Raw genomic sequence first — 27,210 nt, forward strand, 5'->3', positions numbered from 1 at the left:
AGTCGCGTTCGAAAAAAGTCGCACCACGGTCACAGCAGTTGCCTGGAAGGGGTCAATCCTCAACTATAATACCGCCTCCAGCCTGCATCCCTCACACCCCCTCCGGCAGACAGCATCACAACTTCCTAGCCGTCTTCTATCACCACCGTGGGCAACCCCTTGGTAACGTCATCGCTGCCCGCACGCACCTGAGTAACCAGACCCGAAGCTAGGAAACGGCCCAGCAGTAGTCCGGCAGCGTTTGGCGCCGATGCGGGGTCCCAAGGGTTCGCGGAAGCCATGGCACCAACGGATTTCTCTTGGTGGCGCCGAGAGCGAGCAATACGCAAGGCGAATGCGCGGCGCTGCCCGATGACATCACAGGGCGTTTTCTCCCGGGCGGAAGCTCGGGGAGCGCATCCCTGGCCAGCGCGGGTACGCGTCTTCTGCCGAGCTGTTTGTGAACTGAAGGGAAGTAAGGAGAGTCCAGGACTCCCTGATCCTCTTAGCCTCCCAGCGGCGCCTGGCCTCGGAAGAGCTGCAAAAACAACAGGGCCTGGTGACCGGGCTGTCTGTCCTTCCTTTCCTTGCCACTTTTGGGCTGGCCCCAAGATCCAGACATCAGCGGGGGTGGCATCTGGGGTATGAGACCCATCCGGGAGGCCGATGGGGTGGCCGGATGCTGAAGCAGGTGGTGACAGCTGGGCTTCCTTCCCGCAGGGACCTGAGCCGCCGCGGCGCTAGGATGGGAAACAGTGCCCTTCGCGCTCATGTAGAAACCGCGCAGAAAACGGGTGTCTTTCAGCTCAAGGACCGTGGGCTGACCGAGGTGAGACTGTGAGGGATCCGACCAGGGAACTTACAGGGTGAGAGACGTTGGGGGGCGATGAAGTTAATCGGTTCACATTGGGAACCCTTCTTCAGTTCCCTTCAGAGTTGCAGAAGCTGACGATCAATCTCAGGACCATCGACTTGTCCAACAACAAGATCGAGAGCCTACCGCCTATGCTGATAGGAAAGTTCACTCTGCTGAAGAGCCTCTCCCTGAACAACAACAAACTGAGTATGGCTTCTGCACCTGGGAAGCTTTTGCTAGTGATCAGCTGTTAAGAAGGGTGGTTTTCTCTTACAAGCTGATTTTGTTGTTGTTATGAGACCGTTCAGAGAGTTCAAGACACAGGAGAATGTGGAAGTCCTTGAAGCTTTCTCCCTCTTGTAATTTCAGACACAGTCTCCTCGGGTGGCATAATGATTGGTTCTGGGTCAAGTTGGATTTGAAAGGCAAGAATTTTCTCTGAGATGTAATGACAACAGAGCCATCTAATTTGGGAGGGGGGTGGAATGGGAAGGGGAGGACCTTCTGAATCCCACAAAATTGCTGTCAAATTGTGCCAACCCCCGCTCCTTTGCACAGGAGCCCATTATATACATAATGCTGTCCTGCATTTTGATGACACGCTCACCTTCTGAAGACTACATTGGTAAAATGCAATACTTATAAATGGCACAACATGTAGGAATTCTGCATATATTTCCAAGAGATGAATCAGGTTACCACAGTCTTTAGAAACTTCATCAAGTTGCTTTTCAGCTGTGTCCAATTCAGGTGTTTTAAAAATTTTCTTTGCCAGCTGCTCTGCCTGATGAATTATGCAATCTGAAAAAACTAGATATGCTAAGCCTAAACACAATCACCTACTGGAGTTGCCATCTACCTTTGGGCAACTCTCTGCCCTGAAGACCCTGAGCCTCTCTGGGAACCAGCTCCGGGCACTACCACCCCAACTTTGTATTCTACGGCACCTGGATGTTGTGGATCTCTCCAAGAACCAGATTTGGAGTATACCTGACATAGTGGGAGACCTGCAGGTCATCGAACTCAACCTCAATCAGAACCAGGTCTAGAGCTTAAGATTTTTATATAAAGCATATGTGTGGGTTTATGGTTTCCTGAATAAGCCCTCATTCCCTAAACTGTAATCATGGAGAGGTAGGTGTCAAAGGCTAGTGAGTACTCTATGGGCTAGACTAATGTCAAAGTACAAAGTGCCATGGAGTTAGTTGGGACACTGGGTATGTGTTTTGTAGGTATTTTTTGGAGGGTGGGATAACAAATGAGATGACTGTAACAGTTAAAGCTACTATCTCACAAATCTTGAAGAGTTCTTTAGATCTTCCTCAAATATGCCCCTAGTAATTTAGCAAGGAGTTTATGTCAGGAAGATAAAGAATGGAAAGAGACTTACATTCACAGACATCAGAGGTAATTCAGTTATTTTCTTTGCTCTCTTTATCAAGTGAGTATCCTGCTTTTGTTAAAAATCTTGGTCTAGGAATAAAGTATGAATGATAAAACATGAAGCACAGCGAGACTTAGTGGCCTTTTATTTTTCTAGAGTTTTATTTCTAGATCTGTACAGTCCAATATAGTAGCCACTAGCTACATGTGAGCTATTGAAATTGAATGTAATTAAAATTAAATAAAATAAAAAAATTCAGTTCCTTGATTGCACTAGCCATGTATTTCAAGGGCTCTGTCACATGTGGCTAGTGGCTACTGTGTTGTAGAGCACAGATACAGAACATTTGTGTCATTGCAAAAAGTTTTATTGGACAACACTTCTAGATTGAATGAGATGACTGTGAGTACATTATGGGAAACTTTAGAAAATGGCGATTATAGCTTTTCAGTTTTATGTTCACGTCTACTTTAGATGGAGGCATGTTATAAACTCTAAAGCAGTGTATTAGGCATTTTTGCATGCCCAAACCGTGCCATGTACAGATTTTTCTAAGTAATGTTTCTATAAAATGCATGTACAGATTTTTCTGTAAGTAATGTTAGTTTCCATGAAATGTTAGTCTTTATATGATTCTAGTTTGAGAAAAGGGAAGCATGCCAACTTTCATTCCTGAAAACAAGTGACCTTATATTATGATGAAATTCAGTCTTTGAGGAGATCCACCTTTTTTCTAAATCAAAGTGAACATTATTGTATGTTCTTCAGCTTTTTGCAGGGAAAAATGCCAGTCAGTTAATGCGTAATTATTGAGCATTTCCACATTTGGCTCTGTTGATGCCTTTAGTCAATAGTTCTGACTTTAGAATAACCAGAAGGACTTGTTAAAACAGATTGCTAGGCCCCCACCTTCATAATTTCTGATTCAGTAGGTATGGCTTTGGATCTGGGAATTTGCCTTTGTAACAATTTCCCAGGTACTGGCATGGGACAACACTTTGAAAACCACTGACCCTAGACTGAGATGATGCTAAATAGTCAATAGAAGAGTGATTTGCAGCATTTAGAGGGCAAAAAAGGTTAATGAGTCAAAGAAGACTGCTTGATATTGAGCTTGAGAGCCTAAAAGAACGGCTGTGCTGTTGAGAATGGACACATTGATTGTGGTGAGTTATCAAAAAGAAATGTTTTACTGAAAGATGGGAGACAGGAGTGAAATAGCAGTGAGCAGACATGTAGATACAGATTTTGTGATCATAACAGAAGTGACAGCTTTTAAAAAATGAGCTTTTCTTTGAGAAAGCTTGCAAAGATCAGATATGAAGTATGAGGGACTGCTGCTTGAAAAATGCCCATAGGAGCAAGAAAGGAAGCCAAAAAAAAGCAAACATGAATAATTCGAAAGGTAGGAAAAAAGCCAAGTACTTAGGCACAAGAATAGGAAGTTTCAAGGAAGGGATAGTACAGTCAAATGCAGAATTAGCAGTAAAGTGGCCAGTCAGCGTGTATTTACACATAAATGATTGGCAGTAAATGTGTTAAAATGTTTATGGTAGTTATTTTTAGGTACTGGGATTACAGGTAATTAAAAAAAAACAAACTTGTTTTTATTCTTAGAAAACTTTGTTCCAAAGCTTTGGTGACCTTCAAAAAAGTAGTTTTAGTGGAGGAGTAGTGACAGAAGTCTGATAACCAGAGACTTCTGGAGTGAGTGGGTAGTGAGAAAATGGAGGCGGTAAAAGAAAATGAGAACTAGGACAAATAGTGAGTCAAGTAAGGGTTGTTGTGCTTTTAAAATTCAGTAAAAAGTAGCCTTTATTGTGTTTATATTTTTTTCTATTCTTTCTTCGTTCAACAGATATCTCAGATCAGTGAAGATATCTTGTTGTCCTCACCTAAAAGTTCTTCGCCTGGAAGAAAACTGTCTTGAGCTCAGTATGTTTCCACGGAGTATCCTCAGTGATTCCCAGATCTGTCTGCTTGCTATGGAAGGCAATCTTTTTGAGATAAAGAACCTTCGAGAACTGGAAGGCTATGATAAGGTATGTATTAGTGCATGTCAGTATTTCCAATCACTGCCCCAGAGAAAAGAATGGTGAAATAATCCACATGAATGTTCATGGCTAAAGTCAACTGGATTTGTACTTTCCTATTTTGGAAGTTGGTTCTAAGAATCAGCTGAATGTGAGGGTACTGAACAAGATGACTTTTTTCCTTGAGGGCTTATTGTAAAGCATCTTTGTCTTTTTATAGGTTTCCTATTAAAAAAAAGCAAACAAAAACCATATATTTTCAATTTTAAGTTTCTGTAAGAAATAGGAAACCAAGAATAGGATTTTGTAGGAAATGGCTATATCCAATAAAAACCACAATGAAAAAAAAATCATATAACAACTAAGTAACAACTATTTGACTTATTTTTGCCAATGCCAAAATACCATATATATGTGTTCTTCTTTCATGATTTTAGTACATGGAGAGGTTTACAGCCACCAAGAAGAAGTTTGCATGATGTTCTCCAGGAGTATGGGAGCCTTATAAGACACCAACTTGGATCCTCTGTTGGAATGTGGTGAAATCAAAGGTTCCTGTCATTGTCAAGGATATTGGAAATAAGGAGGCTATACTCCAGGAGATATTTCACTCAATGATCTTTTTCCTTTTCAGGGCTCACCTCAAATAAGCTAAAAGAAAAGGTATAGGAAGAGTCCTCCATTTTGAGCCATGGAGAGAGCACTGGACAATGTTGATCTTTAAAACCATCATTAGTTTGGCTTTAAGAAACCAGTTAGTTGTTCTTTATATTGTGAGGGATTGTTGCCTGTTAAAAATAGTTCCACTACAGCTTTCAATTTGTTTAGTTTCAATGTGTGTACATCCATAAAGTCAACTGCCATTCCACCTCTGTGTTTATACTTCATATTTTTATTTTTTATGAAATTCAAACTTTGTGAGAGGCTGCTATGGTTAATCTAAGGATTTATTTTATTCCAGTCCATCAATTCAATTGGATGTATATGACTGTGTCTTGATTAAAACTGTGCTTTGTGAGAGAAGCACCAAAACAACACTAGGGCTGCAGTAGCAATTATTGCAGGAGCTTACTGGTAGAAGTCTCTGAAGAGTAAAACTGTATATGCAACACTTGTAAGATAAAAGGAATTTTAATAATCAAGATTTTCCTGAAGCTTTGTTACAAATAATGTCTTATTTCTGGTAACCCTTTTCCCATTTTATATTTATAATGCTACTGATTAGATTATCTACCAAGAAACCATTGCTACAATATTTTAAAACAACTTATGTTTATCAAGCTTTTTCTCTGGCTAAGAGAATATACTAAATAAAGAATTTTTAATGAACTTTTGGCTGGAAATGAGGTTAATCATTTAAAAGGAAGAAGACAGGAGAACTTTATCCTGTAAGTAGTTCTTTGATCTTTTAAGTTTGAAAATAAACTGATAAGGAAGAAAATTTCATGCTCTTTGATCAAGTTGTATGGTGAAAAGCTTTCATGTGACCGATGATAAACATTCTGCAGTACATGAACCATGCTTATTAAGAGAATTTGAAGGTACAATGATAGATGATTTCAGATCATCAGATCATCACTGACAACCGTTTTGAAAGCTATCAGTTTTGTTATTTCCTGAAGTTTTATTCTAGCCATGGAGCCATAATTAACTGTAATTCTCATTTTACAAACCTGGTTGAACCATTAGGTTGAATAAGCACTAGAGCCTTTTATTTAATCTATGTGAGGAGGTCTCTCTAACCATAATGTAGAGTAAAAATATGTTTTTTAATATTTTTATATTTTATATATATAATACATATATATATCATAATGTATATAAAAAATATATAGGCATTTTTTTCCTATATATTATTTCTGATTCTCAGACTAGGGAGGGATAAAGGATGCTAGTTTGGGCGGGCCGCGGTGGCTCAGCGGGCAAAGTGCTTGCCTGCTATGCCGGAGGACCTCGGTTCGATTCCCGGCCCCAGCCCATGTAACAAAAACGGAGAAACAGAATACAATAAAACAAGAAAATGTTTAAAAATGTTTCCCTTTCTTCCTTCCTTCCTTCCTTCTATCCTTCCTTCCTTCTCTCTGTCTTTCCTTTAAAAAAAAAAAAAAAAGGATGCTAGTTTATTGGTATCAGTTGAGTAGTTTTGTTTACTATAAACTTTAATGCTTAATTTATTAATCTCATCAGTCCACTGAACAATTAAAATTGCTCTAAATATTTCATCAGTACTTTGCATAATAAACCAGAACTTACACACTTAACACTTTAAATGTCCTCAGACATTTATTCACTGAAATTTTAAAAATCTACCCCGACCCCTATGATAATCAGTGACTATTACCTGTCAAACTTGGACCCAGCCTTATTTCCAGGTATACTTTTTTCACTCAATTGTCTCTCTCCTTTAACTACTTTTACCTTGTTCACTTAGGAATGTTCTCTCTCACTAACATGCTCCTCCTCTGCATCCATGTCCCTATGTCTAAGCCAAATTAATTGCTTCCCCCAACTGTTACTGTAGCAGTTTTCACATTCTTTATCTGTGTTTTGCTAGACAGAGCCCTTAAGGGCAGAGGCTATGTAAAATAATAAGCCTAAAGTTATAATGCACAAATATTTAGACCTAAATATGAGCTAACATCACCATCATCTTCATAATTATCATCATCATTTAGAGACCTAGATTCTACTTTGGCCACAAGCCCTAAGTTTCCTAAATTCTTCAGAGTTTGATTTAGAAGTCAGTTTAGTACACTGAGTAAGATCATGGCTCCTGGGGTCAAAGATCTAGGTTTGTATTCAAAGTTTTATCAACTATAAATTTAATAGCTTTATTAATTTATATTATTTTCTCTCAGCTATAATATGGGGGATACCTCTTATACCTCTCAGGTATGTTATAAGGATGTGGTGACAAGGTTCATAAAAGCACTAAGCAGAGTGCCTAGCACAGAGCAGGCAGTAAATAAATGGTACCATTTTTTATATCTATGAGACATGAAAGTAAATTTAGCAAGTTGTACAGAAATAAACAGAAGGTTTAGGGTACACACTACATAAAAAAGAATGATAAACAAATGACCAGAAGTAAAGTAACCTGATAATCTCAGAAATACGAATCTAATTAGTAATGTAATTGGGGCAACCTAAAATTTTAGTAAAGAATGACCTAAAGAAAACAATTTAAAGAAACCAATTGCAATTGAACATAGAATGGCTAGGAAGCAGGAGTTTAAGGGGAGATTCATAATCCACGTGTGACATGGAAAGATCTAGAGTTTGAGTATAAAAACAAAGGATAAATTAAAATGTGAAAAAAAATAGGACCAATATAGGAATAAAGATTATTATTATAAGACTGGACCCTGAAAGGGGATCACTGTTAAAAAAAAAATACAGTAGGGGAGGGGAATACTGTATAATTTCTTAATCATAGGTTTCTGAGTGGCTCCAAACAGCTATGAATGACAGCTTGCAATAACCATTTATTTGTAAACATCTATTAATTAGAGCCAAACCTGGAATGACTGACTTGATTTGTAATTTTTCTATACCATTAACAAGGATATTAAAATTAGAGGATTAATTGTAAAGCTTATATATAGAGTAAAGAAGCTTAGCCTACCTATAGGTATGCCTAAGAGTCACCTCCAGAGGACCTCTTTTGTTGCTCAGATGTGGCCTCATTCTCTAAGCCCAGCTCTGCAAGTGAAACCACTGCACTCCCCCCATATGTGGGACATGATATCCAGGGATGAAAGTCTCTGGCAGCCTGGGAGATGACTCCCAGGGATGAGCCTGGCCCTGACACCATGGGATCAACAATGCCATCCTGACCAAAAGGGGGAAAAGAAGTGTAACCAATAAGGAATCACTGGCTGAGAGTTCAAATCGAGTTGAGAGGCTACACTGGAGGTCACTCTTACACAAGCTTCAGTTAGATATTGTTACTGTATAACTTGCCAAACACCAACCAAAACCATTCCTGCCAATCCTAAAGAATACCTAGGACATTATATAAGATTCTACAAAGGTTCCATGTAATAGGGTAACTTTCCAGAAACCTACAACCTTCAGATGGGTCCCTAGACCAGATAAGCCATGAAATACAGAGGAGCCAGCTTTTCCAGAATATCAACTACTTTCATCCCCCTATTCCATATTATTGACAGCCCCTTCCAATGAGAAAAATTTAGAATGGGCAGAGCCCAAATCCCCCTAAAGAATGAGAGAAAGATCAAAGGTGATGGTGGATGGTGATGAATACACAGCTATATGATGATATTGTAAGCCACTGATTGTACACCATGTATGGAATGTTTGTATGTTAAGAATATATGTGCTTGTACATTGTTGTATCAATAAAAAAATTTTTAAAAAAGGTGATGATAGAATTATACAGAGAGTTGTTCAGGTTTAACAAATGAGTATGAGTCCTAAATCAGTTATTTTATTGATATTTCTTTTAGTCTCCAGAACCTTGGGGCAGCTACAAATAAAAACCTAAAATTTTGGAACTGTAACCCGTACCCAACTCTGAAATCTGTTCTACAACTAATTGCTACAATGTACTTTGAAATTTATTGCTTTTTTGTATATATGTTATTTTTCACACACAAAAAGAATATAGTAGAGAAGATAGGATTTAACAAATGAATGTGACTGCTGAGTTAATATATTGATATTTCTTTTGGTCTCCAGTATCTTGGAGCAGCTAAAAGAAAAAAATGAAAACTCGTGGAACCATAACCCATACCAAACTTTAAAATCTGTTGTATAATTACTTGTTAAAATATACTTGGAAATTCATTGCTTTTTTTGTGTATATGTTATTTTTCACAATACAAAAAAATTAGGAGGATTAAGCTGAATGATTACTTTCTTTAAAGAAAGGAGGTAGGTTATCAGCAAAGATACACAAGGATATCTTTGTATATCTTTTAGTCACATACTCAAGCTGTCTGGATCCACTCCTATATACACCCTAAACAGAACATTTAAACAGCCCTGGAACATGTCTCAGAAAAAGTAATCAACACCAGCAATGTTCTGGAATGATCCAATGTAAGTTATAACTAGGAGAATAGATTCCTAGCTTTTAATTACTATAATTTCTCTGGCCTTTATACTTCTTCATTCACAATTAGATCTTATCCTGCGATTCTGATGATTGTAACACTTGGCAGAAAGGAAGATGTTCTAAATATTAAGCCAAAAAGAATGAATTAGACTTTAAGATACTTTATACCAACTAGCTATTTCAAAATAACAATAACAATAAAAGTTAATATTTCACTTAATGATCATTACTAAGTCCTAAATACCAATTTAAGTGTACTTTGTTATATAATCCAACCACTCTGTTAAGTAGGTATTTCACCCCCACTAGACCCCCCACCATTGGAGAAACAAAGAAACTAGCTCAGAAAAGTCAGTATTATGCTCAGCTAGTAAATGACTGAACAAAAATCTGAACCCAGATGGTCTGACTCCAGAGCTTGTATTCTTAACTACCTGAGTTACGATCATTTAAAAGTATTGCAAACAAGCTTCCAGATAATGTCATAGAAGAAATCAGAAAGGTTTTAAATCAACAGCTTCTATTCCTAGGGCACTATTGGCCTAATACACCCACTTTTTATAAGGGCCTTTTTAATATCCTTACCCCTCTTCTTTCCCAGTAGCAGAAACTTTGGAAAAGTTTGTAACTTTGGTATCCATGGCTGGGTTTACATGATTGTCATTTGTGCATGATTCACGTTTGCAGGCCTAATTTCTTTGGGAAGAGAGGCTGTGTTATCTTCCATCAAAATCACAGAGGGAACCTTGAACCAAAAAGTCTTCATTCTATGGAATGATATCTAAATGTTTTGTTTGTTAATTTTTTTTAATTAATAAAAAAAGTTTAAAAAAAAAGTCTTCATTCTAGAGAGAACAGTAGCTATTATTCATTAAGCTCTTATGTTTGCCAGGCTGTGTTTTAATTGCTTTAATATGTGTTCCCATATTGAGTATTTGCAAAATCTCTATGAGGCAGAGATTATTAATCTCTACTTTACAGACAAGAAAGTGGGGCACAGAAATGGGTTTACTATTAACCAGCAAGTGGTAGAGCTGAAGTATATCTAGATGACTGGGTACTTTAAAGCTTCTAACCAATAAATTAATTGTGGGGGCAGAATACTGATATCCTCAGGAATATTTCCTTCAGCCAGGTAAGTATTAAAAATTTTTTTTAATGTTTCAGAAAAGGGATTTGGTATAGCATAATTCCCATTGTTATACACCTTCTTACTTTACACATTTACCATCACCTGCCTGACCCCTGAAAGAATTTGAATTTCAGAACCTGACCAAGTCTTTGAATGTGTGCCTACTATTCCAGATAGGATACTCAGAAAATACTTGTAATAGGTTAAGAAAATTAGACACACATAAGCAAAAGAAAAAAATTAAGTTAGCCTTTTAATCCTAAGGATGAAACTACTTGTTCTGGCATGGAGCATTTCTATCACAGAGAACCTGAGTCTCACTTTAAAAAGTACTTTCCTCTTCAGTCTTTGAAAGTTCCCATGTTAACTATTTCTCCTCCAGGAAGAGGGTTATAATTCTCACTTATAAACATGTTCCTTTCAGTCTCTAGGGTATTTAAGACCAAGTGAATAAAGGACTACTTATGGTTTTAACAAGCCTCATGAGAAATCAAAAAGAAAATCTGTCAATTTCAATAAAAATTGGAAATGTGTTAAATGTAGCTCTTTCTACTGGAATGCTTCTTGACTTACAGACTTTCACTTTATTCAATTTGCCAGGCATTATTCAAGTTGTTAAACAAGGGCTGATAAAATTGTTGCCCCCAAAATAATAGTCACAGGAATATGTTAATTATTTCAAAGAATAATTTCATTGGTTAATTACAAAATTTAATTGTAAGGATCAAGCAATGGTTATTGGTCAAACCAGTTCACACAAATAGCTATGAAATGTGCAGATGTTGATTTCTAAATTAAGGCGACAAATACTGATCAGATTCCCATAACATTGTTCAGGATCTAAATAAATGTGATTGGGACATAATTCTATATATAAAGCTAAGAGAATGACAGTGCAATCATCAATAATTAAACCAAAGGCATTCTTTTTCAAATCACTTTTAGTTAAACAATAAAGTCTAGCTTTAAAAAAACAAACCTAAAGATATGTAAAGTTTAAAGCAATCTATTTTTCTACCTGAGATAAAATTAAGTTTCTTTTTTCCTATCTAAACATAATTCTTTATTTAGAAACACTGAGGTAAATCTGAATTCACTTGATAAAATTTGTCAAACTTCTCCAAAAATTTTTAAGATCTACTCAAGAAAGAATCTCTCATGTTACACCTATATATTTACATGTTTTTCTTCAAGACTAATGACAAATTTATGAGGTTGTAGACTTGTAATGGGAACATGATACTACTAATAATGTGAAAATAAAAAGCCATTCATTTATACAAAGTGTTTCTGTATACAATATGAAATGGGATCAAAGAATCTGGGTATATACATTAATCACTTAAGAGTTCAGAAATTAAGCTCACTTCAAGAAAACTCATTCTTTTCCTCATTTTGGAGCAGACATTGCAAAATTGTGATGTACAACAAAAATAATGCATATAAAATTTCCAAAACCAAACATGAGCCTAAATTGGGAATAACTGCAACTTAAATTAAAAATTAAATGCACTTAAACATTTCCTGTGACTCTGCAACTTTTGCTTCCAGGCCTGCAGGTTTTTATTGAGGTAACAGCCCCTTAGCTCTGCCTGCCTCTGTCTCCAATGCCCCCCAGCCCCCACCAAAAAAACTAACTTCCTACTTAATGACTGCTTTTGGCAATTCTTCCAAATCCTGAAAGCAAGACAGCCTTCTAAAGTAAATTAGAATGGAAAACAACACTATGGGTATGTATGAAAATCAATCTAAGAAGTTGAACTGAGAAAGAACATACCAGAAGGAAGCAGTACAGTCTACTCAAGAGAAAAAGAGAAACTAAAAAAGTAGGGGGGCTGTTTTGGCCCTTCTTCCACATTATCTCCTGATTATAAGAGTGTGGGACAAAAATCTCAAACTCTAAAAAGGTAGTAACTTTGAAGGAGGAGCTAGGGAAATGAATAAATGATAAAGAAGAACAGCAGTAGCTTTAGCTGTCAATGAGTTTCTTTGCTCTGGCATTGGCAACATCAATACGATCTTTGTTGGTGTCAGCCTGAAAAAAAGGAAAAGACATCAGCATTAATTCACAAGGTTAGTCACTGTGATAAAAGATATATTTTATACCCTTGGAGTAATGACACACTGAGAAAATTCAAAAGTTACATTACAAAACTCATCTTGGGCAAAATGTGGCAATATGAAATTCATTTTGAAAAGCGTTGGTGTATAAATATGAGAAAGGCACAACAGAGGAACTTGACAGTATTTCACCAATCCTAAAACATATTTTTTCATAGATTAACATCTCCAAAATTGGGATGCTTCTTATTATCTATGGCATTTCAGACCCAATGAAATATAATAATGTTTTTCTCTGCTACAGATCTGGACCTTGTGGAAGTCCTCTAAAACTAAATCATAGAATGTTATCTGGAACTATACAAGATCTAACTTTCCCAGAGATCTCTGGAACAAATGTGGTAACACTTATACCAATATCTGAATTAAAATGATGGGCCGTAAGTAGCCTAGACCCAGGTTACAGCATTGAAAACAGCTTATGAACCACAGTTTGCTCAATGAAATTTATTGAAAGTGATTCAACAGAGAACAAAACTCAAAAACTCACCCCCTCCTTTAAAGTACACTGAGATTTTAATGAAATAGCAATAAAGAATACCTTTCAGAAGTGACATACCCAAATACTAAAAACAATTTCATTTTAAGTCTCTTTTTTATTATGTGAAATAAAAAAAAATAGGTATTATACTTTTCCCTTACTCAGGACTCTATTTTGTATGTCGACACCATAAGAACCACTCTGTATAACTGCATAACTGATTTTTACATATTAACTTTCATGAAATGAGGATTCTGAAACCTAATTTTTTTTTTTTCTGCATGGGCAGGCACCGGGAATAGAACCCGGGTCTCTGGCATGGCAAGCGAGAACTCTGCCTTGCTGAGCCACTGTGGCCTGCCCCTAATTTGGTATTAACAAAATAAAAATCAAAAAGCTAACTTGCTGTGTTCTGGGAAAATAAGAGATAGTGCACTCCAAGGTCAGAGTAGATTCTAAGCTTTATGTGTGAAGGTTTAAGCAAAATTACTTTATTCCACAGTTGTGGTTTTAAAATGAACCAACTGAGCAAGAGATGGAAGGCCTTGATTATTGTTTTCAATGTTAGATTTGCCACCTCACCAAACCTTTGAGGACAGAATTTTATCTTTCTATTGTTTCACCCCAAAGTATCTAGCACAGATGCCCATTACTAAAACTTTATATTGGATATCTTATTCCCTTGTGGCAAGGCAATAAGAAGCTTTTACCTTTTCTGTGATCCGATGTATTTGTTGATTTTGAGCCTCAATTTCATTGCCCATATCCAAGGCCATAGCTTTTAGATTTCCCAGGATACTGCCCACCTGAGTCAGGTTCTCCTCCATTTCATCTTCCCTGGCATCATTAGTTACACTATTAAAAAAAGATAGTTAATTCAGTACTTTTTGATGAGTTATAAAAGGACTAAGTCTGGATTTAGTTTTTACAAAAGTAAGTAACCAGATTTTCAAATGCTCTCAGCACTTTTCAACATCAATTATATTTTATGTTAAGTGTTAAGACCAATGGAATGTAGGTTACTATTGTTGGGAACATTCTATAGTAAAAATGGAAAAATTTACCAAGGAGAACACAATGTCTTAAAGATAGGTAAAAAGGAGGTTAAAAAACCATTTTAGAACAGTGGTTTTAAAAGTGTGGTTCCAAGAATCACCTGGGAACTTGTCAGATATGCTAATTCTCATGCTTTACTCCAGATTACTGAATCAGTAGCTGGAGGTGGAGTGCAGCAATTTGTGTTTTTTAAAAATAAGCCCTCCAGGTGATTTTGATGCACACTTATATTTGAGAACCTCTATTCTAAAAACGGGGGTTGGAAAACTAAGGCCTGAGGGCCAAATCTGACCTGCTACCATTTTTGTAAATCAAGTTTTATCAGAGCACAGCACACTCATCATTTACATTTTATCTATGGCTGCTTTTGCCTTACAAGAGTTGAGTAGTTAGGACAGATTATATGATGTGCAAAGTCTGAAATATTTCCCACCTGGTCCTTTATAGAAAAAGTGAGCCGATCCCTGCGCTAGATGATACATTTTAAATATATTTTTACTGTTTACCAAGGTAAAACATGCTTACTTTAGTAATTTAGAAAGCACTAATAAATGTATAAAGAAACATTAATCCTATTATCCACGGGTAACAACAATTATCAACATTCTGTCACAAGACAGATTTTAAAACATATTTTTTTAATGAAAGAAATGTTATTTCTACTTAAAGAGTTAAAAGTTCATGTGTGGACCCAGCCTTCTGAGTGAGGCATTTATTTAGAAAAATATATATATCAGGAAAAGCTAGTATACCGTTTAATGTATCCACCCATGGCTGCTCCTGTGGCTGCTTGCTGAGGTTGGCCATTTGTCACCCGGCCTGGCTGCTTAGATATTACATTGCTAGATGAGTTGTCTCCACTATCGCCCCATGTTGCCTTATAGGCCTTACCTGACTCAAAGTTCTTTGTCCTACATGAGATGAGACAGGAGTGTAAGGAAATAGCGAAAAGGAAGGGATAGTTGTAATTATTAGTGCTTATACCTTGAAGATGACTCTAGTACCCTTAGCAGAAAAACTGCATACAGTTAGATCTAGATTTCTATATTATTACCGATGGCAATAAGATATAGGAGAAAGATAAATTACATAAACCCACTGAACATTTTTTTAAAGGCTCAAATACACGTTTTATCAAATCTTCACCAAGCTGTAAAGCAGAAAACCACAATTATTGATTCTCCAGGTTCTTTTAGCCTCTGATACTCTCCAGAAAAGAGGTTAATGGACATTAGACAAAAAATCCTCTAGGAAATGTTTTCTGGAATGCTGTAAGAGGATCCTTGGAGGTAACTCAGTGGTTGATAAGGGAAGGAAGAGAAAGAAGACTGAGTGGGTTAAAGTGTGGGAAACAAAGGATCAACTAAAACTGTGAAATAAGAAAAAAAAAATAGGGGGGCAGTGCAACGGTGGCTCAGTGGCAGAATTTTTGCCTACCATGCCAGAGACCTGGGTTTGATTCTTAGAGCCTGACCATGCAAAAAAAAAAAAAAAAAAAAGGCCCAGATATCGAGGGTAATTACTTCCAAACTGGACAGTTTGGAAACTTCCAGCCAGCTGTAGAAAGAATATTTCAGGCTACTCTGGCAGTAGTTTAACTTAGTATTTCTATAGGCTAAGAACTGTTAATCTGGAGGAAGCAAAGGGAGACACTGAGATTAAAAAAAAAAAGGACACATGATTGGTATAAAATGACCTAAATCCCAATCCTAGACCTATTCCTCAGTGGCTGCAGAACCTTAAGTAAACATCAAACTCTGAGCATTCTTTTCATTATATGTATATTAGCATAATAACAATATTTAATATCTCACAGCATAAAACAGTTCTTTCAATAATGAATATAAAACATCATATAAATGCTCTGATTCACTGACTTCAACTTCAAGCTGATCCTTCAGTTAACAGCTCATGCCTTGTTAATGCAGTAATCACCTACTGGTATGTTTACTAGTATGCTTGGCCCATTAACACTCACTAACTTTGAGATCTAGTTGGATACAGTTGTACTATAAGAATATAGCCACATCTAACCTCAGGCTGTTTCAGTCTACAGTGAGAAAGAGACGGTTTTGATCTGAGACAGAACTTTGTGCATAATAAAATTTACCACCCTTCTGAGAAGAAATCATCCTTCTGATTTTGATGAGATTAAGAACTCCTTATAGAAAGTTGATTTATCTCTTTCATTCTTGAGAAATCTAATAATCTGTAACCAAATATTCTTTTTATTGCACTGCCTTCTCTTTTTTCTATAAATGTCTCTCATTCAAAAATAAAATGTGTGGAATAAGAATTTGAAACATACCAGAATCAATTTGTTATGAAGCTGCTATTACAACAGTAGAAAAAAACAAGGACCAAGATATGAACACAAAAACTTTTAACAATTTTTTTCCAATTCTGATTGTCAAGATTAATAATAATTGAATAAAAACAATAAGAAGCAAGCCAAGTATCAACTATTATTCTTTCTTCGAAGAGAAAAAATATCAATCAAAACAAATACCAATTGTAATGTGCGTACATGTGCATGTGTGTGTTCCTGTGTGGGTGTTCTGGAAGGTCAGTCTATAGGAAAGAAGAAAAAGTGAGGCAGGAAACAAAGGGTAGAAATCAAAGACAATTTTCTAATATTCAATTATATGCCTCATAATTCTAACATACACCTCAAAGATTAGCTAGCTCCATGTAAATCTGAAATGAAATTAATGGTAACACATGACATAGTAGGAATTTTGAAACAAATTGTAACATACATAGAGAGGGGAACCCTTATTTAAAAAAACAAGATATCAGATAGGGTAATATTTTGAATTATATTCCACCTTGTTGAAATGGGATTTAAGGTGACATGCCAGGCATTTAATTCCTAGATCGGTAGTAGACTAAGTTATATGAATTCAAATCACTAGAAGCAACATTTTAATCGAGGAAATCCTGACTCTGGAGTTGGAATAGAGTAGAGAAACTTAATAGAAGACAGTTTGCTGAAATGAAAGTAAGTCCTGTGAAGAGAGATTCAGTTAGCCAGATTTCCTTTACTTTTGATCAGGACTAGACTACAGCAACACTCTAGGAAGATCAACCTACTAAAAACTTCTTAGGGAACTGAAGGGATGTTTTTATTTTGGAAATCTGAAATGGTATTTAGTAAAAGCTTAGTTACCAGGGCCATTAGACAATGGGTGATATTATATGTTAAGATTCTTTAGTTAAGTTCATTTTTTGGCATATATCAATCATCAAGAACAAATTCACTTTACATTACACACCACAGCACAGTTAAGACAATCTCCACCATCCACAAAATTCATGCACATGCATAGAAATACCATTTGAAGCATCACCTTTATATAGCTGCTTAACAGCCCAAACTGCGCCACAAGACTGCATCTTAATGTTCCCCTTTGAGCCCGGCTTCTGATGTTAAATCTTCATTTTTAGTAAGCAGGTTAGAAAGGAAAAGATTAGGTGAGAGAATGAAATGCAGAAAATAGTAAATGCCAGTAAAACAGGAAAGAAGCAGGTTTTAGAGTTTTTAAAACATAATACATTTAAATTTTTTCCTGGTTTCACAGAAGCAATCACATTTCTGAGATTCTATATTGAAGGAGAAAAAACAACAAGTTTTCAAATCAGGGCACATTTCATTTTTCCTAAGAATGATAGTGTTATAATACTCTTTCTAAATTAATATGAAGGGAATGTAAATACTAATGGAGAGGTAGTAAAGCTTCTTCATTTCCTAGCCAGTTACTTCTACTTTGGTAATTAAAGATTTCTCTTAATTTCTTCTATTATGCATTTTATCTGCCTTATGATTTTAAAAATATCTGTTTACATGTCTAACTCTCCTACCACCCAACAAGCTTCTAAGCCCCTACTGTGAATCAGATATCATGAAGCAAAAAAGAAAAAAAAAAAGCAATGATAAATACAACAGGGCCAGAGCTATGTCTTATTCATCTTCGTATGCCCTGTAAGTAGGATGGAGCATTCAAATGTTGGCTGAAATATAATTTATATTTATTTCAAACCTTCAGAGCTGAATTTTTATACTTCAGTATCTCATGAGACTGGAATAATAAAAACCCCATAGTAACTGTTTTGAGCTTCTCTAGTGTTTCAGAAATACAAATTTGCCTTCAAACTATGTAGCAGTGTTACATGTTATAAGCATAGTCTGAAGAGAGGCAAGTTAAGTCAGAGGAAAACCTTGTCTAAGAATGGTTAAACTGAGGCTTCAGGCTGTTTACTAATTTTAAGACTTTCCCATTTTAAACCTGTCTCATTTAAAACTCTTATTAATTAAAATTATAGCTTATCAAATTTTACTGTCAAAGATGTAGGATTTTTTGTTAAAGGATATGTTATCTTGCTTTGAGAATTCAAATAGCAGCTAACAAAATGACATTTATTTACAATTTTAAAGTTTAATCTCAGTAGTCTCTTAGTAAATTTCAGTAGTCCTTCAGAAATAAAGTTTCCTTCTATACAGGGTTATGTTAAGTAAAGCTATTTCCATGTCTCATTAAAAAAAAGATCTGCTAACCAGGTTCTTTAATTTTACTGAACAAAAGAAATCTCAAAGAACAAATCTAATCAAAACATTTTCTAAACAGCAATAATATAATAACAAAAGGGTACATTCTCTCCTTGCCAAAGTCAGCAATGTAGCATATTAATGAAGTATATTACTAAAAGCAGGGGCTCTGGAGGCAATCTGCCTGTTTTTTAATCTCAGCTTTCTCACTTGCTATGTAGCCTCCCTGTGTCTCGTTTCTCTATATGTAAAATGGTGATAATAAGAGAATATCATATATTAAGGTTATTGTGAGGGCTAAATTTAGAGTGCTTAGATTATAAGAGCTTAAATTATTATACAGGCCAGCAAACCTCATCCAAAAAAAAAAAAAAAACCCTTGGAACAAAACATCAAAAACACTAAAAAATACTTCAGTGGAACAACTTAATACTTACACACTAAGTGTGGTAAAGATCATAAATAGCTACAGTTCAAGTCACAATTTGCAGCCTAATGTACTGTGGTAACAAATTATGGAGTAAAAAAATGCAAAACCTTTGGATTTCAGAGATGAGCTTTTTAGATTTCTGAACTGAGTTGAATTGTTGCTACTAGTATTAGCCTTATCAAAGAGAATTGACTCTAGGTCTGCCATTGAGAAACTCATGTTATGGCTATTTATGTGAACAGTCTAACTGAAACACAGATTAGCAGACGATATTAGAAAGATCAACCTACTGGCAGCATTGATAAGAGGAAGAACTGAGGAAAGATGTATTATAGAGACCAAGGTCTTTACAGTATAAAGAAGAGTGAGATGGAGGAAGGCAATTAAAATCAGACAACTTAACCAGGGATATTACTCTACTCTCATCAGAGAATTGTTTTATTATAGCAGCTTCCCTGATTCTATCTTCCTTCTTGTTCTTCTCCTAGATCTGATTTCAAGGAAATTCATCTACTTTCTCTTTCTCTTCTAAGAAACATGAACAGAGGAGAAAGGTACAACAAGTTTCCAAAACATAGCTAAAAATTTGAATCTAGTAATCTGTACCATTTATAACCTCTATAATTAATCTCCTAGAGCCAGACTGACAAGTTATAGTTATTGAAATATGGATTTTCAGATAGTCCACAAACATATTAATAGGTCAACAGGAACCAGGGGACTGCTCTAACAGTCTGTAAATCTTTGTATGCCTTAGTCCAAACCTCATGGTAATATGAACATATATAATATTTTTCAACATCTTCAAGTCTGGGTCACCCATAGAGAAGTAGAGAATTTAAATAGTCACAATGGAGTCACCAACTAGAATGAATTCATTTGTGTCAAGCATAATCTCACACACTATTCACAAATAGTTTGTAGAATATACTACATAATATGCTATATTTAAAGTAACCCTCTTTACCAATCCAATTATTTTCGCTCTTCAAATCTTACCTTCCCCTTCCTTTTCAACCCTACTATTTTTGTTACTGGGATACCCTTCATCTTCTAGTATTAGAGAATGCAACATCTTCAGTATTTGTTGATTCTTCCTTCTTTGTGTCTGATATTCAGTCAGTTGATTTTACATGAATTCTCTTTGACTTACTCTTTTTTCTCCACTCTCACTGATAAAATCCTACCTCACAATGTAGATTACAAAAGGTTCTTAATTAGCTCCTGTTGTGCAATTATATACTCCACTCCAATCCATCAACTCCTTAGTTTGGCATTGAAAGTCGTCTATCACCTACTGTTCTAGTTTGCTAGCTGCCGGAATGCAACATACCAGAGACGGATTGGCTTTTAATAAAAGGGGATTTATTTTGTTGGTTCTTCAGAGGAAAGGCAGCTAACTTTCCACTGAGGTTCTTTCTTACGTGGAAGGCACAAGATGGTCTCTGCTGGTCTTCTCTCCAGGCCCCTGGGTTCCAACAACTTTCCCCGGGGTGATTTCTTTCTCCATCGCCAAGGGCCTGCCTGGGCTGAGCTGCAAGTGCTGAGATGAGGAATGCCAAGCTGCTTAGACTGTGCTGCATTGCGTTCTCTCATTTAAGCACAAGCCAATTAAGTTAAACGTCACTCATTGCAGCAGACATGCCTCCTAGCCGACTGTGGATGTAATTAGCAACAGATGAGATTCACCTACCATTGGCTCATGTCCACAGCAACAGAACTAGGTGCTTTCACCTGGCCAAGTTGACAACTGAATCTAACTACCACATGTCCACCCCTTGTCAACTTGGCAGCTACTCACATCACCTTAAACAGGTGCAAAATATTCTCTTCTAGCTGTGGACCTGTGAATCTCAAAATAAGTCCGGTGCCAATGTGCAAAGGAGGATAGTCAAAGGATACAAATTTTCATTCCCATAGGGAGAAATTGGAAGAAACACAGATGTAAAACCTGCAGGGCAAGCGCCGTGGGATTTCACAGTCTGAAAGTCATTCATCCTTCAGCTGTAGAAAGTGGCAGTCCCACCCCTTCCAAGGGCCTATGCAGTGGCCGGCCTCTTTCCAAATCAACCTTGGGGAACATCAAGGAGACCACCTCTGGGCTCCACTCTCTCCAGGCATCAGGGCCACCCCTGGGCTCTCTGCCATTTCTGGGGAACACGCTCAACACCTCCACATGGTGGCAGCCAGGTTCCCCCAGTCCCCCAAGGAGCGTGCTATGCCTTTTCCAAGGCCCAAGGCTGCACAACTCTTCCACTGCAATGAGAGGGGGACTCATCCTCGCCCTTCAGGGTAAACTCACCCTCTCCATGTATATGGGTGGGTCCACTCTCCTTGCCGAGGTTTCTTGGCTTCAGACCCGAACTTCCATGGTACTCACTCTGCAAACTCCAATCTCTCCCTTTTGTGTCCTCCTTTGTCAAGATTGGCGGTGGTTTCATCTACACCAACAGTCTCTGCAAGCCCTCCAGGACTTCTCCATCATTCTCTCCACGGTGCCTCCAAAGTCTTCCCTTTAGCCATCCAAAAACTGTTCCAACATATCTGGTATTTGCAAACTGCAGCAGCACCCCACTCCTGGTACCAAGATATATTAGTTAGGGTTCTCTAGAGAAACAGAATCAACAGGGAACACTTGCAAATATAAAATTTATGAAAGTGTCTCACGTGACCGTAGGAATGCAGAGTCCAAAATCCACAGGGCAGGCTGCAAAGCTGATGACTCCAATGGAAGGCCTGGATGAACTCCACAGGAGAGGCTCACCAGCCAAAGCAGGAATGCAACCTGTCTCCTCTGAGTCCTCCTTAAAAGGCTTCCCATGATTGGATTTAGCATCACTAATTGCAGAAGACACTCCCCTTTGGCTGATCACAAATGGAATCAGCTGTGGATGTAGCTGACGTGATCATGACCTAATCCTATGAAATGTCCTCATTGCAACAGACAGGACAGCACTTGCCCAATCAGATGACCTCATTTCTTCTACACCTATAACTAGACTAAAGTCCCAACAGGCCCCTAAAGGTGAGGTACAAATTATCACACATGAGGAGGTACGTTATACCCCAAAAGAACTGTGTGAGTTTTCCAATTTATATAGACAGAAATCAGGGGAATATGTGTGGCAATGGATTTTAAGAGTGTCGGATAATGGTGGGAGGAATATAAGGCTGGATCAGGCTGAATTTATTGATATGGGCCCACTAAGCAGAGATTCTACATTCAATGTTATAGCTAGAGCAGTTAGAAAAGGTGTTAACAGCTTGTTTGGGTGGTTGGTTGAAACATGGATCAAAAGGTGGCCAACATTACCTGAGGTTGAAATGCCAGAACTGTCCTGGTATAATGTAGATGAGGGGATCCAGAGGCTTAGAGAGATTGGGATGTTAGAGTGGATTTATCATGCAAAGCCTGCTCTTATACCCCAGGAATGTCCAGAGGATGCACCTTTTACCAGAACAGTGAGAAATAAGTTTGTGAGACTAGCACCATCATCCCTCAAGAGCTCTGTGGTTGCACTTCTCTGTAGGTCAGATATTACTGTAGGAACTGCTGTCACTGAGCTGGAAACCTTAAACACAATGGGGATGACAGGATCCCGAGTTGGCAGAAGCCAGGTGGCAGCACTTAATCACCGAAGACAGGGTAGACGCGGGTATTATAATAGACAACAAACTCAAAGGAGACATCAAAATTATTGACACGCAGAGATTTGTGGCATTGGCTAGTAAATCATGGGGTGCCTAGAAATACAATAGAAGGGCAGTCTACTAAATTCTTGTTGCAGCTGTATAAACAAAAGAGTTCTAGGTCAAGGGAACAGAAGTCTAACCTGAATTACAAAAACACAGAGTCACGGCCCCTTAATCAATTTCCAGATTTGAAACAGTTTACAGACCCTGAGCTCCTTGAATGAAGGGGAGGCCAGGTCTCTATGGGGAAGAAACCAGTTACACTGCCACAAATTTATGCTGTTGACCTTCCTCTAAGTCTTCCCCAAGGAGACCGACGGCCTTTTACCAGGGTAACTTTGCATTGGGGAAAAGGAAATGATCAGATATTTCGGGGATTATTAGACACTGATTCAGAAGTGACATTAATTCCAGGGGACCCAAAACGTCACTCTGGACCACCAGTCAGAGTGGGGGCTTATGGAGGCCAGGTGATCAATGGAGTTTTAGCTCAGGTCCGTCTCACAGTGGGTCCAGTGGGCCCCCAGACCCATCCTGTACTTATTTCCCCAGTTCCGGAATGTATAATTGGCATAGGCATACTGAGCAACTGGCAGAATCCCCACGTTAGTTCTCTAACTTGTGCAGTGAGGGCTATTATGGTGGGAAAGGCCAAGTGGGAGCCACTAGAACTTCCCCTACCAAGCAAAATAGTATACCAAAAGCAATACCATATTCCTGGAGGGATTGCAGAGATTACTGCCACTCTTAAGGACTTGAAAGATGTAGGGGTGGTGATTCCCACCACATCCCCGTTCAACTCTCCTATTTGGCCTGTGCAGAAAACAGATGGGTCTTGGGGAATGACAGTGGATTATCGTAAACTCAACCAGGTGGTAACTCCAATTGCAGCTGCTGTTCCAGATGTAGTATCATTTCTTGAGCAAATCAATACATCCCCTGGTACCTGGTATGCAGCTATTGATCTGGCAAATGCTTTTTTCTCAATAGCTATTAGTAAGGACCACCAGAAACAGTTTGCTTTCAGCTGGCAAGGTCAGCAATGTACTTTCACTGTCCTACCTCAGGGGTATATCAACTCTCCAGCCCTATGTCATAATGTTGTTCGCAGAGACCTTGATCGTTTCTCCCTCCCACAAGACATCACACTGGTCCATTATATTGATGATATCATGTTTATTGGACCTAGTGAGGAAGAAGTAGCAACTACTCTAGATTTACTGGTAAGGCATTTGCGTGTCAGAGGATGGGAGATAAATCCAACAAAAATACAGGGGACTTCCACCTCAGTAAAATTTCTAGGTGTCCAGTGGTGTGGGGCATGTCGAGATAGTCCTTCTAAAGTGAAGGATAAATTGCTGCATCTGGCCCCTCCCACATCCAAAAAAGAGGCAGAACGCCTAGTTGGTCTTTTTGGATTTTGGCGACAACATATTCCTCATTTGGGTGTGCTACTCCGGCCCATTTATCGAGTGACCAGAAAAGCTGCTAATTTTGAGTGGGGACCTGAACAAGAGGAGGCTCTGCGACAGGTCCAGACTGTTGTGCAAGCTGCTCTGCCACTTGGGCCATATGATCCAGCAGATCCAATGGTGCTGGAAGTGTCAGTGGCAAATAGAGATGCTGTCTGGAGCCTTTGGCAGGCCCCTATAGGAGAATCACAATGCAGACCCTTAGGATTTTGGAGCAAAGCCTTAACATCTGCTGCAGATAACTATTCTCCTGTTGAGAAACAGCTTTGGGCCTGCTACTGGGCTTTAGTGGAGACTGAACGCTTAACCATGGGCCACCAATTTACCATGAGACCTGAGTTGCCTATCATGAGTTGGGTGTTGTCTGGCCCACCAAGCCATAAAGTTGGGCATGCACAGCAGCACTCTATTGTAAAGTGGAAATGGTATATACGAGATAGAGCCAGAGCAGGTCCTGAAGGCACAAGCAAGTTACATGAAGAAGTGACACAAATGCCCATGGTTTCCACTCCTGCTGCCACATTACCTTCTCTTTCCCAGACCAGAGCTATGGCCTCTTGGGGAGTTCCTTACAGTGAATTGACTGAGGAAGAGAAGACTCAGGCCTGGTTTACAGATGGTTCAGCACGATATGCAGGTACCACCCAAAAGTGGACAGCTGCAGCATTACAACCCCTTTCTGGGGTGTCCTTGAAGGACAGTGGTGAGGGGAAATCCTCCCAGTGGGCAGAACTTTGAGCAGTGCACCTGGTTGTTCATTTTGCTTGGAAGGAAAACTGGCCAGAGGTGCGTTTGTATACTGACTCATGGGCTGTTGCTAATGGTTTGGCTGGATGGTCAGGGACTTGGAAAGACCATAATTGGAAAATTGGTGGCAAAGAGGTCTGGGGAAGAAGTATGTAGATAGGCCTTTCTGAGTGGGCTAAAAACATGAAGATATTTGTGTCCCATGTGAATGCACACCAGAGGGTGACTTCAGTAGAGTAAGATTTTAATAATCAAGTGGATAAGATGACCCGTTCTATGGATACCAGTCAGCCTCTTTCCCCAGCAACTCCTGTTATTGCCCAATGGGCTCATGAACAAAGTGGTCATGGTGGTAGGGATGGAGGTTATGCATGGGCTCAGCAACATGGGCTTCCACTCATCAAGGCTGACCTGGCTACAGCCACTGCTGAGTGCCCAATCTGCCAGCAGCAGAGACCCATACTCAGCCCCCAATATGGCACCATTCCCCGAGGTTACCAGCCAGCTACATGGTGGCAGGTTGATTACATTGGACCACTCCCTTCATGGAAGGGCAGCGATTTGTTCTAACTGGAATAGACACATACTCTGGATATGGGTTTGCTTTCCCTGCACGCAATGCTTCTGCCAAAACTACTATCCATGGGCTTACAGAATGCCTTATCCATCATCATGGTATTCCACATAGCATTGCTTCGGATCAAGGAACACACTTCACAGCAAATGAAGTGCGGGAATGGGCATATGCTCATGGAATTCTCTGGTCTTTCCATGTTCCCCATCATCCAGAAGCAGCTGGATTGATAGAACGGTGGAATGGCCTTTTGAAAACTCAATTACGGTGGCAAAAACTTGAAAGGCTGGGGTAATGTTCTCCAGGAAGCTGTGTATGCTCTGAATCAGCGTCCGCTGTATGGTGCTGTTTCTCCCATAGCCAGGATCCATGGGTCCAGGAACCAAGGGGTGGAAATGGGTGTGGTACCACTCACTATTACTCCTAGTGATCCACTAGGAAAATTTTTGCTTCCTGTCCCTGCTACCCTGAGTTCTGCTGGTCTACAGGTTTTAGTTCCAAAACAGGGTGTGCTTTCTCCAGGAGAAACAACAGTGATACCACTGAACTGGAAGTTAAGATTGCCACCTGGCCACTTTGGGCTACTTATGCCTCTGGATCAACACACCAAGAAGGGGATTACATTATTGTCTGGGGTAACTGACCCTGACTATCAGAAGGAAGTAGGACTGCAACTACATAATGGAGGTAAAGAAGAGTTTTCTTGGAATATAGGAGATCCCCTGGGGCGTCTATTAGTACTACCATGCCCTGTGATTAAAATCAATGGAAACTGCAACAACACAATCCAGGCAGGACCACTAATGGCTCTGAGACTTCAGGAATGAAGGTTTGGGTCATCCCACCAGGCAAAGAACCACGGCCAGCTGAAGTGCTTGCTGAGGGGAAAGGAAACATGGAATGGGTGGTGGAAGAAGGCAGTGATAAATATGAACTTCGACCACGTGATCAGTTACAGAAACGAGGACTGTAATTCTGTTTTGTTTGTGTTATACCATTTAAGTTGTAAGATATCAAGTTTAAGAATGAATGTTGCCCAAGGATTTGCACGCTATTCTGGAGAGATTTAATGTGTTTCCAGTTATATGCAGGACAGTTGAGTATTGTCAGGTAAAAGAAAAAATGTGTGCTTATTTGTTTTCATTTGGAAATTAAGTATGGTCTAAGGTGATATATATATATGTGTGTGTGTGTGTGTGTGCCAAGTTGACAAGGGGTGGACTGTCATGGTTAGGGACAGGTGTCAACTTGGCCAAGTTGTGGTACCTGTTCATCTGATTGGGCAAGCGCTGTCCTGTCTGTTGCAATGAGGACATTTCATAGGATTAGGTCATGATCACGTCAGCTACATCCACAGCTGATTCCATTTGTAATCAGCCAAAGGGGAGTGTCTTCTGCAATTAGTGATGCTAAATGCAATCATGGGAAGCCTTTTAAGGAGGACTCAGAGGAGACAGGTTGCATTCCTGCTTTGGCTGGTGAGCCTCTCTGTGGAGTTCATCCAGGCCATCCATTGGAGTCATCGGCTTTGCAGCCTGCCCTGTGGATTTTGGACTCTGCATTCCTACGGTCACGTGAGACACTTTCATAAATTTTATATTTGCAAGTGTTCCCTGTTGATTCTGT

At 38.7% G+C, this 27,210-nt stretch overlaps 1 protein-coding gene and 1 pseudogene across 3 annotated transcripts in view; one reads left to right on the forward strand and one right to left on the reverse strand.

The window, feature by feature from the left end:
- The first annotated feature begins 513 nt into the window (after window positions 1-513).
- LOC143681192 (leucine-rich repeat-containing protein 57-like) lies at window positions 514-5,581 on the forward strand (annotated as a pseudogene). Its single transcript, XR_013174453.1, has 7 exons — window positions 514-621; window positions 700-808; window positions 904-1,042; window positions 1,611-1,878; window positions 3,682-3,692; window positions 4,087-4,261; window positions 4,690-5,581. The product of XR_013174453.1 is annotated as a leucine-rich repeat-containing protein 57-like (transcript).
- Window positions 5,582-10,504: 4,923 nt separating this feature from the next.
- Window positions 10,505-27,210, reverse strand: part of LOC143681191 (synaptosomal-associated protein 23-like) — a 39,949-nt gene continuing 23,243 nt past the window's right edge. The window contains exons 3-5 of one of the 2 annotated variants that reach the window (XM_077158006.1): window positions 14,875-15,033; window positions 13,777-13,921; window positions 10,505-12,499 (exon numbers count right to left, since the gene is read on the reverse strand). In XM_077158006.1, coding sequence (XP_077014121.1) covers window positions 12,434-12,499; window positions 13,777-13,921; window positions 14,875-15,033 — 370 coding nt within the window. In that variant the 3' untranslated portion in view covers window positions 10,505-12,433. The remainder of the gene's footprint in view (window positions 12,500-13,776; window positions 13,922-14,874; window positions 15,034-27,210) is intronic. The other variant, XM_077158007.1, reaches the window with a different exon arrangement.

This window comes from Tamandua tetradactyla, chromosome 4 (assembly GCF_023851605.1).
Source record: "Tamandua tetradactyla isolate mTamTet1 chromosome 4, mTamTet1.pri, whole genome shotgun sequence".
Classification (NCBI taxonomy): Eukaryota; Metazoa; Chordata; class Mammalia; order Pilosa; family Myrmecophagidae; genus Tamandua; species Tamandua tetradactyla.